At 42.3% G+C, this 16,340-nt stretch overlaps 1 protein-coding gene across 6 annotated transcripts in view; it reads right to left on the bottom strand.

Annotated features, from left to right (window-relative positions):
• Nucleotides 1–16,340, bottom strand: part of LAMA3 (laminin subunit alpha 3) — a 254,194-nt gene that overhangs the window by 168,839 nt on the left and 69,015 nt on the right. For all 6 annotated transcript variants that reach the window (XR_004620111.1, XM_034642117.1, XM_034642118.1 and 3 more), the window contains 3 exons: nt 15,559–15,677; nt 2,941–3,031; nt 367–498 (listed from right to left, as the gene is read on the bottom strand). Coding sequence is in view for 5 of the 6 variants with exons in the window: in XM_034642117.1 (XP_034498008.1) it covers nt 367–498; nt 2,941–3,031; nt 15,559–15,677 (342 nt within the window). In the remaining variant the exon portion in view is untranslated. The remainder of the gene's footprint in view (nt 1–366; nt 499–2,940; nt 3,032–15,558; nt 15,678–16,340) is intronic.

Below are 16,340 nucleotides of genomic sequence, written 5' to 3'. Positions count from 1 at the left end.
AACTGACACACACTCTGTGTGTGCACGAGAACATCTGGCACCCTTGACACTTCTTCCAAGTGCTTTTGTGAAGAAATGGATTACTGTTGAGTTGAAATTGCCAGGATGTGACCTTTCTGACCCACTGGGATGGCAGTATCTATGGTACAGCCCTAACCTAACTGGGCATAAATAAGACTATAAAATGTACTCATATAAATGTTATGCTCTGAGCTTTTGCAAACACTTTCATGTGAATACAGCCTACGTGCCCCCCCCCCGCCCCCGTGTCCACGGCGCCTCCACCCTGCCTGCCGTACCCTCGGGTGTGACGGCACCGGCTACGTGCCAGGAACGGCGGCCTCTCCACCTGCCGCGGCTACTTACTCAGGCAAAAGGGGAAGTTATAGTATCCAACTGCACACTTCTCACAGTTGTCTCCGCGGAAATTCGGCTTGCAGGTGCAGCGGCCTGAGCCCGGCTCACAGGCATCCGCGTGTTCGGGGTTACAGCTGCAGGCTACGAGAAATGCCGGCTTTCAGAGGCGCAGCCGTCAGCGCGCTCAGTAAGGGGCTATGTCCCCAGCACTTCTCAGGCAGGGTTTACTACTTTCCTGTTGGCCCCCCGGTTATTTGTGAAAGGGCACAGGCTGTTTTCCACTTCATACCTGCTTAATAGTTTGCATCGACCAAACCCCAGGGACCCTCAGAGATAAGCTTTAAAAGGCATCCAGACTGAGTTCTCGAGAACACAAGTTCATTAGACTGAGCACGCGGCCCGGCTGGTGCATCAGAGGCAAGGTCTGCACAGACTCCAATCAGAGGGGCTGGGGAGGGGGGTGTGCTGCAGCCCCTGGCAGATCTGTCGGGCAGAGCCCCCCGCCACTGGACCACAAGTCAACTGTGAATGTCCACACGGTGATCATTATCACCTAGGTGCAAGGGGGTCACGAGTGCAGGATGCGTAGACACTGATATGTAACATGCGGACAGCGCAGCAAGATTGTGCCCATAACCCAAATGTTAGATTCCAGTGACAGTACTTACTGAAGGTAGTTTTATAACCAACACGACTTCTAGCTTTGCATTCCAGACAGACATATTTGGGGTGCAAGAGGCTTGGTAACCCCTCCCTTGGGAGCTTCCCTTGACCTGGCAAGTCTTCACCTTGGGCAGCAAAAATACTGTCATACCACAGCTAAGTGCATGCCCCGTGGGGAATTGGGAAGCCGGGGAAGCCGTGGGCAGCAAGCATCGCCCCGGGCTGGCTTTTTCTGGTGTCCTTTGCCTAACTTGCTTAGGACAGATGCATCCTGTGGATTCTTTATGCTGTGCCTGTAACATCTTTGCAAGACTGCGAGACCACGTCAGTGACGAAGAAAGAACCTAGAACAGTGATGGAGAGCCGAGAATCACTGAGAACAGGGATTCTGGGGAAGGGATTCGAGGTGCATTCACGATGTCCTGGTCTCCTTTGCCAAGGCCTGTTCTTCGTGGGCCCAAGAAAAGTGATGGACATAGCTCGTGGGATGATGTGGGAGAGGGAGGGAAAACAGGAACACTCTTTGAACAAGGACGAACGACTAACAGAGAGGCAAGTCAGAGTTCACCCATTCTTTGGACTTTGATGCCCTCAAATATTAATAATATGATGAATGGATCTGGGGGACAGTGGGCACAGCGGTCAACCTCAGGCCCGAACTGTTTCCCAATGGTGACAGTCAGAGAACATAAAACAGATGACACAGGGCAAAGTCCACAGTCTGACCTGTGACCAGTAATTCCACAGGTAAAACCCAGTGCCATTCTGCTGTATCATGGATGCGGTCTGGCACAGAGCCATCAGACAGAAAGGACCTGGACCTCGAGCTACCAGTTAGCACTTTTGTCAGCTGGGCCAAAATACTGAACTACTCAGAGCTTTTGGTTTCCCCATATCTAAAAATGAAAATAATAATACGGTGTCCTAAGTTGGTTGTGATAATCACACATTGGTGAAATTACTTCACAATGCCTTGCATGTAGCAAGTGCCCGATAAATCACAGCTGTTTGCGATATCATGACCACGATTAAATCCTTGTGAAATCGTTACTATGTTGTCTGGCTGCTAATGCAGACAAAAATGTGAAATTATTGGAGACCACAGAAACATGTCAAAACGACAGAAACAAAGGAACTATCATTTGTTAGGGGGCTGGTGTGTGACAAACCCAAAGCTTAGTGTCCCCCTAGGTGCTTAGGATGGCAGGTCATTCCATCCTAGGGAAAATGCAGGCATACCTCATTTTATTGCGCTTTTCTTCATTGTGCTTCGCAGATATCATGTTTTTTACAAATTAAAGGTTGGGACAGCCCTGTGTTGAGCAAGTCTATCAGCACACACTTCCCAACAGCACTTGCCCACTTTGTGTCCCTGTCACATTTTGATAATTCTCACACTATTTCAAACTTTTTCATTATCATACTTGTTACAGTGATCTGTGATCCGTGATTACCGCTCGCTGAAAGCTTAGATGTGGTTAGCATTTTTCAGCAGCAAAACATTTTTTTAATTAAGGTATGTACTTTTTTAGACATAATGCTATTGCACACTTAACAGACAATGGCATAGTGTAAACATAACTTTGATACGCACTGGGAAGCCAAAAAATTCAGTTGACCCGCTTTATTGCAGTAGTTGCTCTATTGCAATAATCGCTTTATCAGTACGTGGTCTAGAATCGAACCCGCAATATCTTCAAGGTATGCCTGTATTATCACTCCCATTGATATACAAGAAATCTGAGGCTCAGGGTGATTATGTAGCTGCCTCAAGTCACACAGCTGGAAGGAGCAGAATCAACAATGTGAAGAAAGAGGGAAGGAAGGGAATGACCAGCCCGTCAGAGTATAGCCCGATGACCACCCCAAAACAGTGCAGTACAGACAGTCTAAGACACACCAAGTCCAAATGAAACTTACGGATGCAGCCATGGGGGGCATCAACGGGAACACCATAAGGGCGGTAATAACCCTTGGCACAGTTTTCACAGTTTATACCAGCTGTGTTATGCTAGAAAGAAATGAAAGAAACTTAGAAAGAAGAGTACCAGAAAAGTCCATACTTGGTGCTATTCATCCAGTGAAACCATTCTGTCATACACAACTGTAATTTCAAAGTCAAAAAAATAAGCGTTGATCTTGACCTTGAGTATCCAAGATTTACCACAGAGCACTGGCTTACAGGTGACTCTGGATTTTTTTTTTCCCCATCAAAAGAGGAAATGAGGGTCAGTTCCATGAACCAGACAGCCTAGGTTTTGTCCTCAACCACAGAATTTGCTCCCTGAAGCACCTGACATTTCAGTGAGAAAAAACTCAAGAGCGCTACTCTTCCCAGTTTCAATCAGAAGAAGTGAGTAGATAACAAATCACCCTTAGGTTTAACCCGGGGAATAAAGGGCCATGTGTGTATTTTTATCTCCCCCGATTTCGGAAGAGATCACACACACAGATCCTCTTCTCTTGTCATCCCGATTTATCTGTGCTTCAGTCGTGAAACCATTCCAAACATTTCTGTTACATGAATGGAAAATGCAAGTGCGGGTCCCGTGCGCAGGGCTCATTTTAAAGTACAATACTAGGCGGGTTTTTCTATTTCATGGTTAATCCTTGTAATTGTCACAAATCAAGTTGCCCAACATGCATCACCAGTTTCCAAGAACCGCACACCACGGGTCTCATTCAAGTCCGCCTCTCCTGCTCTCTATCTTGGAAACAATTAGAAGGACAGTGTTCTTTCATTAACTCAAAGAGAGGCAATAGGAGGTTAAAAAGAAAACACAAATACAGCACAATTTGATCCAAAAGGAGTGTGCATAGGATCAGAGTGGAGAACAAAGACCCTTTTCTGAATCCTCTTCCCCATTTTAGATGGTTTTATTAATTACAGATTTTTGTTACCACTCTTGTCCTGTGGGCTAAAATCTGAATTCACTTTAACATTGAGGTCTAAAACAGCGCTGGCCACTTCTCTGACTTAACATTCGCAAGCATAAACATCTGGGCAAATAAGAAACAGCTGCAGTCCACCTCCCTTCGACCAAATGCCAATTAACCTCTCAACTCTGTTGCTTGCCACTGTGACTTATAATAGAACATCAGGTTACCCTTGGCTCCCAAATTTTCCCCACGGAAGAAGGAAAATTTCTCTGAAGTGGGCAGCCCCACTTCTCCCTATTTTGGTTAATAAAGCACCTGCCACAGAGAACTTACATTTTTAAGACACAAAGACCAGCAACAAACGACGAAAAGAGAGCCACAAATCACCATGTGGATGGAATAATGCCTGTAGTTTCCCTCCGAGTCTTGAGTATTCTCTAGGACGCTCGCCTTCCCCTGAGGGCAATGGCACACCACTTTATCCATGGATACTATGGCCATGGCTGGACCAAGATCAGACAGAGCCCCAAGGACAGTGGTGGTTCTGTAACTTCTCCATACGGGGCGCTGGGGAAGCAACCTCACTGGGAGGACTGGGAGCCTGAATTTGCATTTGCCCAACACTTAACACAAGATGAGAAAACCTCCAGCCCAAGAGTGAGGTGGGTGCTGATGGAATCTATGCGAGAGGTAAGCCTCCCCCCACCCCCTCACCCCTTCCTTTGGCACCACCTAGAAAGGCCTTCTACAGAACGCTCACCTAGAAACCCCAGGCTCTGGTAATTGACAGTAATCTAATGCCTCCTAGCATAACTCTTCCAAGATGCTTTTCCATCTTCAGGTAAACCCCATCTCTCCCTTTGCCTCTCAGTCCCTTGACCACAGCTACAGCACTGTTGCTGGCTTCCATTTCTGTGAACCTCAAGCTCATGGAGACTATTAGCCTACTCACTGGCCACATTCTCCCAGGAAGCCGCCTCGCTGATTTTCCTTCTGAAAGCCAACACGATCTGGCCTCTGGGACCTCTCTAACCTGTCTATCCCTGCTCACTCCCCTCCAGCCACTTGGGACCCCTTGCTCCCTCCCAGGGCCTTTGCCCTGACAACCCCTCTGCCTGGAATGTCCTCCCCTAGACAGACGCCTGACTCATTCTCTGGCCATCCTTTTGGGTCTCTACTCCAATGCCACATCCTAGGGAACCAGCCACCCTAATTTAAACTTCACATACCCCAAACCAATACTTAAAATAGTAAACCCAAGAAATAAAAATAAAATCAATAACATATGAGAACATGACCATCTCTGACAACAGCTTGCCCTGCAGGACAATAACCTGGCTCTCTTACGAGCTGTCTGATTGGCTACCTGAATGGCTCCAGGCGCAGCCCAGAGCTGGTGGTGGGTATTTCTCTTTTTGCCATTACCGGCACTCCACAGAAAAGGTGGGAGACAGGCAGGTTAGCTGGTACCAAGGACTGAATGTTGGTGTCCCCCCCTCCCCAAAACACCTATACTGAAGCCTAATCTCCAGTATGATGGTATGTGAGGATGAAGCCTTTGGGAGATAATCAGATCACAAGGGTGGAGCCCTGACGATGGGACTAGGGCCCTTAACAGAAGAGAGTTGATTTCTCTCCATCACATGAGGATACAATGAGAAGGCAACCATTTGCGAAACAGAAAGTGGGCTCTTACCAGATACTGGATCTGCCAGCACCTTGATCTTAGACTTCCCAGGCTCCAGAACTGTGAGAGATAACTGTGTATTGTTTAAGCCACCTATTCTATGGTACATTTGTGCTAGCAGCCTGAACTAAGACAGCTGGTTTCTGATAGAAACACATGCCGTGGGCCATGTGTATTCTACCAGCAAATTCAAACTTCATCTTGAAGCATCACCTCATGACTCACCAGCTGACCCTACAATGGCAGCAACCCCCCTTCCCTTCCTAGTCAAGACTCCCTATGTCCCTCTGTATATGACATAAGCTAGGTTGCATTTTCCCCCAAATGAAGAGTCAATTGTCCCCACAATATTTACGTATCCATCTTTCTTTTCCATCAGAAATACTAATTTTACCATAAACCAAATTTGAACATCTACATGAATGTGTTTCTCGATTCTCTATTAGACAATGTTTTGCTATCTTGGAAGACAAATTTCCCCCATCTTTTGTCTATCCTCTCATATTCTTTTATTGATAAGAACTTTAGACTCAGTCTGTCAATTTTCATTAAAAATCCTGTAGGAATTCTGATAATTGCACTGGGTTTATAGGTTGGCTTTGAAGAAATGGTATATTTATATATTGAGTCTGGAAACACATGATGCTTCTCCATACAGGTCTTCTTCCATCAACTCCAATAAGGTTTCATAGGTTTGAATGTAGCCCCACAGTTAATTCTTCTGCTGTTTCCTGGAGTACTTCCAAACCATTTCATCCATTGTAGCTGTGTTCTGCATGGATGTGTTTCTACTTTGTATCTTTCTGGACTCTCCTGAAATTCCTGGTCTGTTGGTGACACTCTTTCTTGCTTTTCACACTATTGTAGATTCCAGAAGGAGAGGCTACTTTGCTTGTTTACCATCTTTTCTGTCATGTGCTGGGGATTTGGTGCAGGAGGGAATGAGGCCATATGTGCTCTAGTTCTTAACCTCATCTCTTGGCTTTATATGGTGTATGTATGTGGAGGAGACAAACATTTTGGAAATAGTGCAACCAACACATCAAGAACAACAGCTAGGGAGTAAGCTCAAGACTTAGATCATAAGTCACGTCTCCACAGAAGCGAAAGACCCCGATTTTGTTAAGGCAGATAAAGTATCTTCAAGCATCCTCTCAAACAATACGGGTAATCTTCAACCTTAATAAGAACACCAATATTTTCATCAAATGAAGAAATCAAGGAGTCAACCCCCAAAATGTTGTGTTCCTTGCCTTCTTCTTTTGTTGCTCCTTCTCCCCAATACTTTATTATAAAAAACTTCAAATTTTACAGTGAATATCTATACATGCCCTATGTAGAGTTTATCATTAACATTTTATTCCACTTGTTGTATCACATAATGATCCATATACTCATTTCTCTATCCACTAATCCATCTTTTTTATGCATTCCAAAATACATTGCAGAGATCAGCCACTGTCCCCTACAACTTGAGCGTGCATATAATTAACTGCAGTTCAATGTTTATTTAGTTTTCTTTTCTTTTGGTCTAAAATTTATATCAAGTGCAAAACTCTTAATTGTACACTCACTAAGTTATGACAAATGAATACATCTGTGAAATCTAAACCCCTATCTAGATACAGGACACTACCGTCAACCAGAAAGTTCTCCACACTTTCCACTCAATTGTTCCATCACCAACTCCTCAGAGTCCACCGCAGTTCTGATTTTTTCCCACTACTGATTAGTTTTCCCTGCTACAGAATTTCATGTAAATGGCCGTCGTACTATGTGGATTCTTTCCTGTAAGCGTTCTTCCACTTAGCATGATATTGTTAAGATGATTGCATTCTGCCACGTGAATCTATAGTTTGCTGCTCACGACTACTCATTGGTGTTCCACTGTATAAATATGCCAGTGGTTCATCCTATTAATGGACACCGAGGCTATTTCCAGTCTGAGGCTATTGTGCATAAGCCTGCCATAAATGTTTTGTAAGTGTGTTTCCATTTCTCATGGATAAATGCCTAAGAGCGGAATTTGTGAGTCATGGGGTAGGTGTATGTTTAGTTTTATTTTTAAAAACTTCCAGACATTTTCCCAAAGTGGTTGTGATATTTTTCTTTTCTTTTTTATCAAAAAAGAAAGAAGGGTTAATTTTTAAAATTAGAAAACAAAAACAAATCAAAATCTCATTTTCAAAAAACTCACAAACACAGAAATGTATCAAGGAAAAAGTAAATAGCGTATAACTAAGAAGCACCATTTTTCACCCACACCAACAATGCATGAGAGGTATGGCTGCTCCACACCCCCCTGAAACTGCGGGTAAGTCATCATAATTTTAATTTGCATTTCTCAGGTGACTAATGATATTAAGCCCTTTGGTGTACATGTATTGGCCATTCATCTGTCTGCTTTTGTGAAGTGGCTATCCAAATCTTATCCAAATCCAAAAATGTTTTATTAGGTTCCTTGTCTTATTATTGAACTGTGGGCATTCTTTACATATCCTGTACCAACCATTTGTCAGATTTACGTTGTGTGAATATTTTCTCCATACCTGTGGCTAGCCTGTTTGTTTTCTTAACGTCTTTTGTGAGCAGAAGTTTTCAATTTTGATCAAGTCCAATTTGTCAATTTTTCATGGTTATTGCTTTCTGTGACCTACAAAAACTTTGCTCATGTTCTGAATCACAAAGATATTCCCCTATATTTTTGTCTAAAGCAATGCAGTTTTTACTTTATTTTAGTTTCATCCCTATCAATTTAGCTTTTATGTAAGATTTGAGGTAGTGATCAAGTTCATTTTTTTCCCCATAGAAATATCCAGCTATTCCAGAGCCATTTGTTGAAAGGAATTTATCTCCTACCCCCGCCCCCCCTCAACGGACTGCTTTGGTATTTTTATCAAAAACCAAGTGTCCATATAAGTGTGAGTATGTTTCTGTACCCCCTATTCTGTTACATTGATCTATTTACCTATCCTTATGTTGATATCACACTGTTGTGATTACTGTTACTTTATACTTAGCCATAAAGTAAGATAATATAGGGGCACCCGGGTGGCTCAGTCTGTTAAGCCTCCAACTCTTGATTTCCACTCAGGTCATGATCTCAGGATCATGAGATCAAGCCCCACGTCACGCTCTGCACTCAGCATGGAGTCTGCTCTGGATTCTCTCTCTCCCTCTGCCTCTGCCCCTCCCCCTGTACTCTCTCTTTCTCAAATAAATAAATAAAATCTTTTTTAAAAAGTAAGATAATGTAACTCCTCTCACTTTATTCTGCTTCTTCACAATGGCTTTGTATATTCTAGGTCACTTATGTACCCATAAATTTAAATATAAACTTTAGAATCTGCTTGTCAATTTCTACCAAAAAACCTGCATTTGAGCTTTAGATCAATTTCAGGAGAATTGATATCTTAATAATATTGAGAATATGAGGGCACCTGGGTGGCTCAGTCAGTTAAGCATCTGCCTTCAGCTTAGGTCATGATCCCAGGGTCCTAGGATTGAGCCCTGCGCTTCTCCCTCTCCCTCTGCCTGCCACTCCCCCTACTTGTGCTTTCTCTCTATCAAATAAATAAAATATTTTAAAAAATAATATTGAGAATATGTTATAATTTTATATTTAAGTTTTGCTAAATTTCTCTCAGCAGTTTTTTTTTTTTAAAGATTTTATTTATTTATTTGACAGAGATAGAGACAGCCAGTGAGAGAGGGAACACAAGCAGGGGGAGTGGGAGAGGAAGAAGCAGGCTCATAGCAGAGGAGCCTGATGTGGGGCTCGAACCTATAACGCCGGGATCACGCCCGGAGCCGAAGGCAGATGCTTAACCGCTGTGCCACCCAGGCGCCCCTCAGCAGTGTTTTTTTAGCTTTAATACAGAGGTCTTGCATGGCTTTTGTTAACTATATTCCTAAGCATTTTATGCTTTTGACACTATTTTAAATTGAGTTTTTATTTCATTTTCCTATTGATTGCTGCTAGAATATAAAAATACAATTAATTTTTATGTATCATCCTGTATCCCATAAGCTTACAAATTCACTTATTAGTTCTAGTAATTGTTTTATATATTGCCTAGGAGTTTTTACATAAATAATTATGTCATCTGCAAATACAGGCAGTTCTACTTTTTCTTTCCAATAGTAATGCCTCTTATTTCTTTTTGATTAAGGCATGCAATGGTTAGCACCTCCAGGGCACTGTTTAATAGAATTGGTGAGAAGCAAGCATCCTTGCCTTATTCCTAATCTTTAGAAGGAGATAGTTCAATATTTCACCACTAATATTTTGTTAGTTGCATGTTTTCCATAAATGCCATTATTTCAGATTACAGTTTCATTTCTATTTCTAGTTTGCTAAGAGATTTTATTGTAAAATGGGAATTGGTTTTGTCCAATGGTATTTCACATGATCCTTCTCTTTTATTCTGTTAATATGATTAATTATGCAGATTTATTTTTTAAATTACTAAGTTTTTATTTTAATTCCAGTATAGTTAACATACAGTGTCATATTAGTTTCAAGTGTACAATATAGTGATTCAACACTTCCATACAACACCCAATGCTCACCACAACTTAATCCCCATCACCTAGTGTACCCATCTCCCCACTCACGTCACTTCTGGTAACCATCAGAAGTTTGTTCTCAAGAGTTTGTTTCTTGGTTTGTCTCTCTCTCTCTCTTCTTTACTCACTTGTTTTGTTTCTTACCTTCCACATGAGTGAAATCACATGGTATTTGTCTTTCTCTGACTTATTTCACTTAGCATTATGCTTTCTAGCTCCATCCATGTCATTGCAAATGGCAAGATTTCATTCTTTAATGGCTGAATAATATTCCATTGTATGTGTATAGCACTTCTTCTTTATCCATTCATCTGTTGACGGACACTTGGACTGCTTCCACATCTCAGCTATTGTAAATGCTGCTATAAACATCAGGGTCATGTATCCCTTTGAATTTGTGTTTTTGTATTTGGGGGGGGGGGTAAATACCCGGTAGTGAGATTACTGGATTGTAGGGTAGTTCCATTTTTAATTTTTTGAGGAATCTCCATACTGTCTTCCACAGTAGCTGTACCAGTTTGCATTCCTACCAACAGTGTAAGAGAGTTCCTTTTTTTCCACATCCTCACCAACACTTGTTTCTCGTGTTGTTGATTTTAGCCAGGTGTGAGATGATATCTCATTGGGTTTTGATTCCCATTTCCCTGAGGATGAGTGATGTCGAGCATCTTTTCACGTGTGTATTGGCCATCTGTAGGTCTTCTTTGGAGAAATGTCTGTTCATGTCTTCTGCCCATTTTTCTTTTTTTTTTAAGATTTTATTTATTTTAGAGACACAGAGAGAGAGAGAACAGCAGGAAGGAGGGGCAGAAGGAGAGAGAGAGAGAGAGAAGCAGACTCCCTGCTGAGCAGGGAGCCCAATGCAGGGTTCGATCCCAGTACCCTGAGGTCATGATCTGAGCCTTAGGAAAGTCAGCTATACCTCCTGCACTTGAAAGTAATGGCCATAGGAAGAAGAGGTTCTGCAGTGCCCTGCAGTGCAGTGTCCCCCTTTCACGTGAACCTGGCACTTCAGGGCTATCTCCTGTGTGTGATGCATGCACCCTGCTGTTGTGGCTGAGTTGCTTTTTTTCTTCAGCCCAGGCATCTGCAGTGGCTCTCCTTGCTGTTCTGGGCAGTGTTTGGTCCCTAGTGTTAGTGGGCCAGTCTGGGGCCACCCTGAGCTTGAGTTGAGTCAGACCATGCATTTGCCAGTAGCACCAACCTGCAGGGTGCTTTCCCTGCGTTGTCCCCTGAAATGCTTTCATTGGTGGGCGGGGCCTGCGGTCACAGCAGCCCACTGCTGGGGTCTCCATCAGACTGGTGTGTGTAGTTATCTTTCCCTCTCTCCAGGGCAAGGGTCACTTCGGAGTGGTGCTGGCCATGGTAGGGGCTGCTTGCACACTGCCAAGCCTACAGAACCATCCTGTATGGGCTCTGGCCAAAAGTGTATTGGAGAGGGCAGATTCCCCAAAGCAGTGTGGGGGCAGTGCTAGCAAGCTTTGCATGCCACGAGAGGGGCCCCGCAGCGTGGAGACTGAAACAGCCCATCTGGCTCCATGGAAGCCAAGTGGGGTCGGGGAAGGTACAGCGCCAGTGAGCTTTGCGCCCCCCTGTCCTCTGTGGGAGGGGCCCGAAGTGCTGGGACTGAAGCGCCGTTCCAAGGGGGTGGATCCTTAGAAGCACAGTGCCGGGTGCGCGTGGCAGCCAGGTGGTGGCGCCAGCAAGCCTGCATCCCCATCTGGTCCAAGAGGGGCCCCACCAGGCCGCAGTGAGGCGGGCTGTCCAGAGGGGTGGATTGCTGGAAGCCCAGCGTATGGGGGTGGCGCTAGCAAGTTAGGTAGCCAGTCCCTCCGGCGCCCATGTGTTTACAATGGGGGGCAAGGGAGAAAAATGGTACCTGCCAGTTTCTTTGTTCATGGAGAAGCTCCCCCAGTGGTTTCTGTCAGCCTCCTGCACAGTCTCTGAGATGAGTAAATCACTGTCCCATATGCCCCAGATGCCCTGCTTCTATGCTGTATCGCCACAGACTGTTGTGCTGTCTCTTGAAGGGCAGGGATTCAGTTTCCTCTAGCCCTTGGCACTCCCAGAGCAGAGCCTACTGATTTTTTTTAAAATTCTAGGCTTTAAGTCCTGCTGATTGAGAGAACTCATGAAATCCAGCCCCTCTGGTTTTCAAAGCCAAATGTTACAGGGGATTCGGGTGTCCCTCCCCCCCCCCCAACAGACAGTCCTGTGAGTACCTTTAGCTCCCTATCTCCCTCCCTATCCTTTTCAGTGTGACCTCTCTCTACACTGAGTTGTGGGGTTTATTCTGCCAGGCTTTGGGTTGTTTTCTGAGTTATTTACACGGCTGCGAGCGTTCTCCAGTTGTATCCGTGGGTTGAGATGAGACTAGGGTCCTCCTACTCTACCATTTCCTCAGCCTGCTGATTGATTTCTGAAAGTTCAATCAACCTTACTTTCCTGGGATAAACCTTACTCGTCTTAATATTCTATCCTTATGCTATATTGCTGAAGATCTGAGTTTCCATCTGGTATCGTTTCTCTATAACCTGAAGAACTTCCTTTACCATCTCTGGTAGTGCAAATATCTTGGGTAACAAATTCTCTCAGTTTTATTTTATCAGAAACATTTGTCCCTTTGCTTTTCTTGTCAAAGGATATTTTTGCCAAATATAGAAATCTTGGTTAACAGTTCCTTCTTTTTTTGTTTAGTGTATTTAAGGGGTTTCCCCTATCTTGTGGCCTCCACAGTCTCTAATAAGAAGTTCACAGTCATTGTTATGTGTTGTTTTTCTCTACTTTCAAGATTTTCACTTTTTCTATGGTTTTCAGCAGTTTGACTCTGCTAGGCCCTGGAGTGGTTTTCCTAGTATTTATTCAGCTTTGGATTCACTAAGTTTCTTGAATCCTAACCTATTGAAAAATTTGAGAAATTTCTTGCCATTGCTGCTACCACCACTGCCGCCCCTGCTGCTCCTGCTTCTTTTTCTTCTGCTCCTGCTTCTCCTACTCCTCTCTTTGCTTCTTCTCCTCCTTTTTTGCTACATTCTCTTTCCTCTCTTCTGGGACTCCAATTACACGTATGTTAGATATTCTGATATTGTCCCACAAGTTTGCAAATTTCTGTTAATTTTTTAAAACTTTTTCTTTCTTTTCTGAAGACTGGATAATTTCTATTGATCTATCTTCAAATTTACTGAATCTTTCTTCTATTACCTCCATCTGATATTAGCCTCATCCATAATCTAACATAATGTATGTTTTAGTTCCAGAATTTTCATTAAGTTTTTATAATTTCTAGTTCTCGCCTGATATGTCTTATCTTTTCATTCATTGTGAACATATTTTTATTTACATTCCTAAGCAAAGTCATACTAGCAGCTCTAAAATCCTTAACTGCTCATTTCGATATCTGGGTCATTTCAGCATTGTCTCTATTGATTATCCTTTTTCTTGATAATGGGTCACAATTTTTGGTTCTTCAAGTGTCAAAAAAAATGTGGCTTGTATCCTGGACTTAATAAATATCATGCTGTAGAGATTCTGGGTTCTGTAATATTTCTCTAAAGAATATTGAATTTGTTTCGTTTTGTGACATAATTAACTTGAATTTAGCCAAACTGAAAACTATAAATCCTTGTGTACTAATTCAAATCTCAAATATATTATTTTACTCTTAGCTGAAATCCATTCTGTGTATAGATGGCTCAGGGGTCATGGACAAACTTGGGACAATTCTGTTACAGAATTAGGGATTTTTTTCTCTCTTGATTTCTTTTTTCCTGGACTCCCCAGTCACTTTCCAAAAGTTGTGGTTGTCCCATCCAAGGTCTGCACTCTTGTACCTCAGGGCAGAAAGACTCTAGATTTTCTAGAGGAATTTTAGCTACACCACAAGGTGCCAACTTTGGTCTGTCCTCTGGCTAAAAGTCAAAAACACATGTAGCTCACCCCCACTGATCTCTTTTGCCAGGCAGCAGCTTCCCTCCAGTATCTTCCTGCTCATACGTACTCCTCAGTGCCCTCAGATCACTGGTTGAGGGAAAAGTGACTTTCTGTTTTTTTGTTTTTGTATTTTGTCTATTGTCTATAGTTGTTATCTGTGCAAAGTTTGGGTCCTGTTGGAGGTACTAAACCATAACAGAGGCAGAATTCTCTGTGTGTTCATGATACATGAATACAATATAAAACTTAATTATGCAGAGATATATACATAAAATAGTTAAAATGGTAGATTTTATATTATGTATATTTCACAATAAAAAAATTTAAGTTAATTATGCTAAGTATCTAACTTAAACAAGGCATTTTAAGTTTAAGTTGGAAAAAAATGCAATGAAACTAAACAAATTTCAATAATTTCCTGTGCAAAAGAAAAATGCTTTCACAGAGCCACTATGAGAAAAAGGACTATATTGATGGTTTTCTGGAATAGCAAGGTACAAAACAGAATATCTCTAAGAGAAGGAAGAGGAGGAACAAGATATTTTAAAGACACACTGAAGTGGCTTACTCCTTCATCTGGAGAAAGGATTCTACCTACATATCACAGTACAGTGCTTCTGCAACTTTAACGTGCCTGTGAATCACCTGAGGGTCTTGAAGAGCACAGTCTTAAGAAGATCATGGGGTGTTTCATTTGTGCATGAAACCTGTCATTTGTAAGAAATGTATGACTTGTATTTTACTTGTAGTTTAATTACCCAAACTGACAAATGATACAAAATGGAGTGGGAGAAAAGTGGAGGATCATGGGTCTCTAAGGATTTGTGGCCCTGGTTCTATATAGATGGACATCTCATGAAAAGAGTACCTTTTTAATGGTAACACTAACAGAACATCACTCTAAAAACATACAACACAGAGGACAATATGGACTAAATTCATGAACATTACGTGTTCCTCTACCATACATTCCTCTTGGCTAATTTCTAGTGAACACAGCTGTCCTACAGAAGGGATGAAAAATCAGTGTTTCTTGTTAAGTGTCACGGGCAGACTTCGCTAACTGATCCTGATGTACTTCCTCACAGAGTCTACATTCAGAATCTGTCCGAAAACAGAATTTAGGATCAGCACAGAAAATGACACCTTTTTGCTCTACTATCTTAGACCCTTTCTACCACCAGATGGATAGCATCCATGGTGACAGCCAGGGATTCTCCTCCCTATTTAGGCAAAGACCTAAATGAAGAATCTAATCAATAGAATTTGGACAAAGATGTCTCTGTCCAATTTCCGTACAACCCCTAAATTACATCCTGCCAGCAAGGACTTCTGTGTACAAAAGCAGAGACATGTTTACAGAAAATACTTTCAATTGCGTATCACTTTATTGACATCTTTCTGGGAGCATGGCTTAATGAATGCTCCTTTCCTACAGTGATGTATCCACTTTGACCTAAATAGTGACTCACCTGACAATTAATGCAGACCCCTCCACCTGCATAGATGCCGTGGATATTCAAGCTGGCTTGCTGCCTCTCAACATCTGGATCATAGTAACAGTCAAGGGCATGGCCATGGCAGTTGCATGCTGAAAAAGGCATTCTGAGTTAGTATTCCATCATTACTACGAGACACTTTGTAAATTCCCCTAGATAGTATTACCACCCATTGCACCACTTTATTATGTCTATTCTGGAACACCATATTCTCAGTGGAAAATTTTAGGGATTTTTACACAAAGACTCATCTATAACAATATGTGATTAACAGCTTTTTTCATTTTATATTAAATGGGAGAGTTTTCTCTCTGTCTCTCTCTATATATATACACATACATTATTACAACATATTTATATATATATAAATTTACAACATATATAATAAAATTACAACCTATATATATATAATTACAACAGATTAAGATAAACCAAAATGCCAATTAGGCTTCATGCACAATGAGAATATTAGTTCTACTGCTATTACTACTATTAACAAGAATAATTGAGTTCTTGGTACACTGTGAAAAGTGTTTTATGGGCATTATCTCATTTAATCTATGCAACAAGTCTCTAAGGTAGGTACTATTATCCCCAGAGCCCAGATGGGGAGGCTGAGGCTTCGAGAGGTTAAAGTATGTCTCCAGTAAGAGAAGAAGAATCCTGACCTGTATTTGACTCCAAAACCTATTCTCTCAGCCAATACTCTACATTTTCCATCTCAGCACTATTTATAGTAGCAATAAACTCGAAAT

Source organism: Ailuropoda melanoleuca, chromosome 14 (assembly GCF_002007445.2).
Source record: "Ailuropoda melanoleuca isolate Jingjing chromosome 14, ASM200744v2, whole genome shotgun sequence".
NCBI lineage: Eukaryota > Metazoa > Chordata > Mammalia > Carnivora > Ursidae > Ailuropoda > Ailuropoda melanoleuca.
This window is presented reverse-complemented; position numbering and strand designations above follow the sequence as displayed.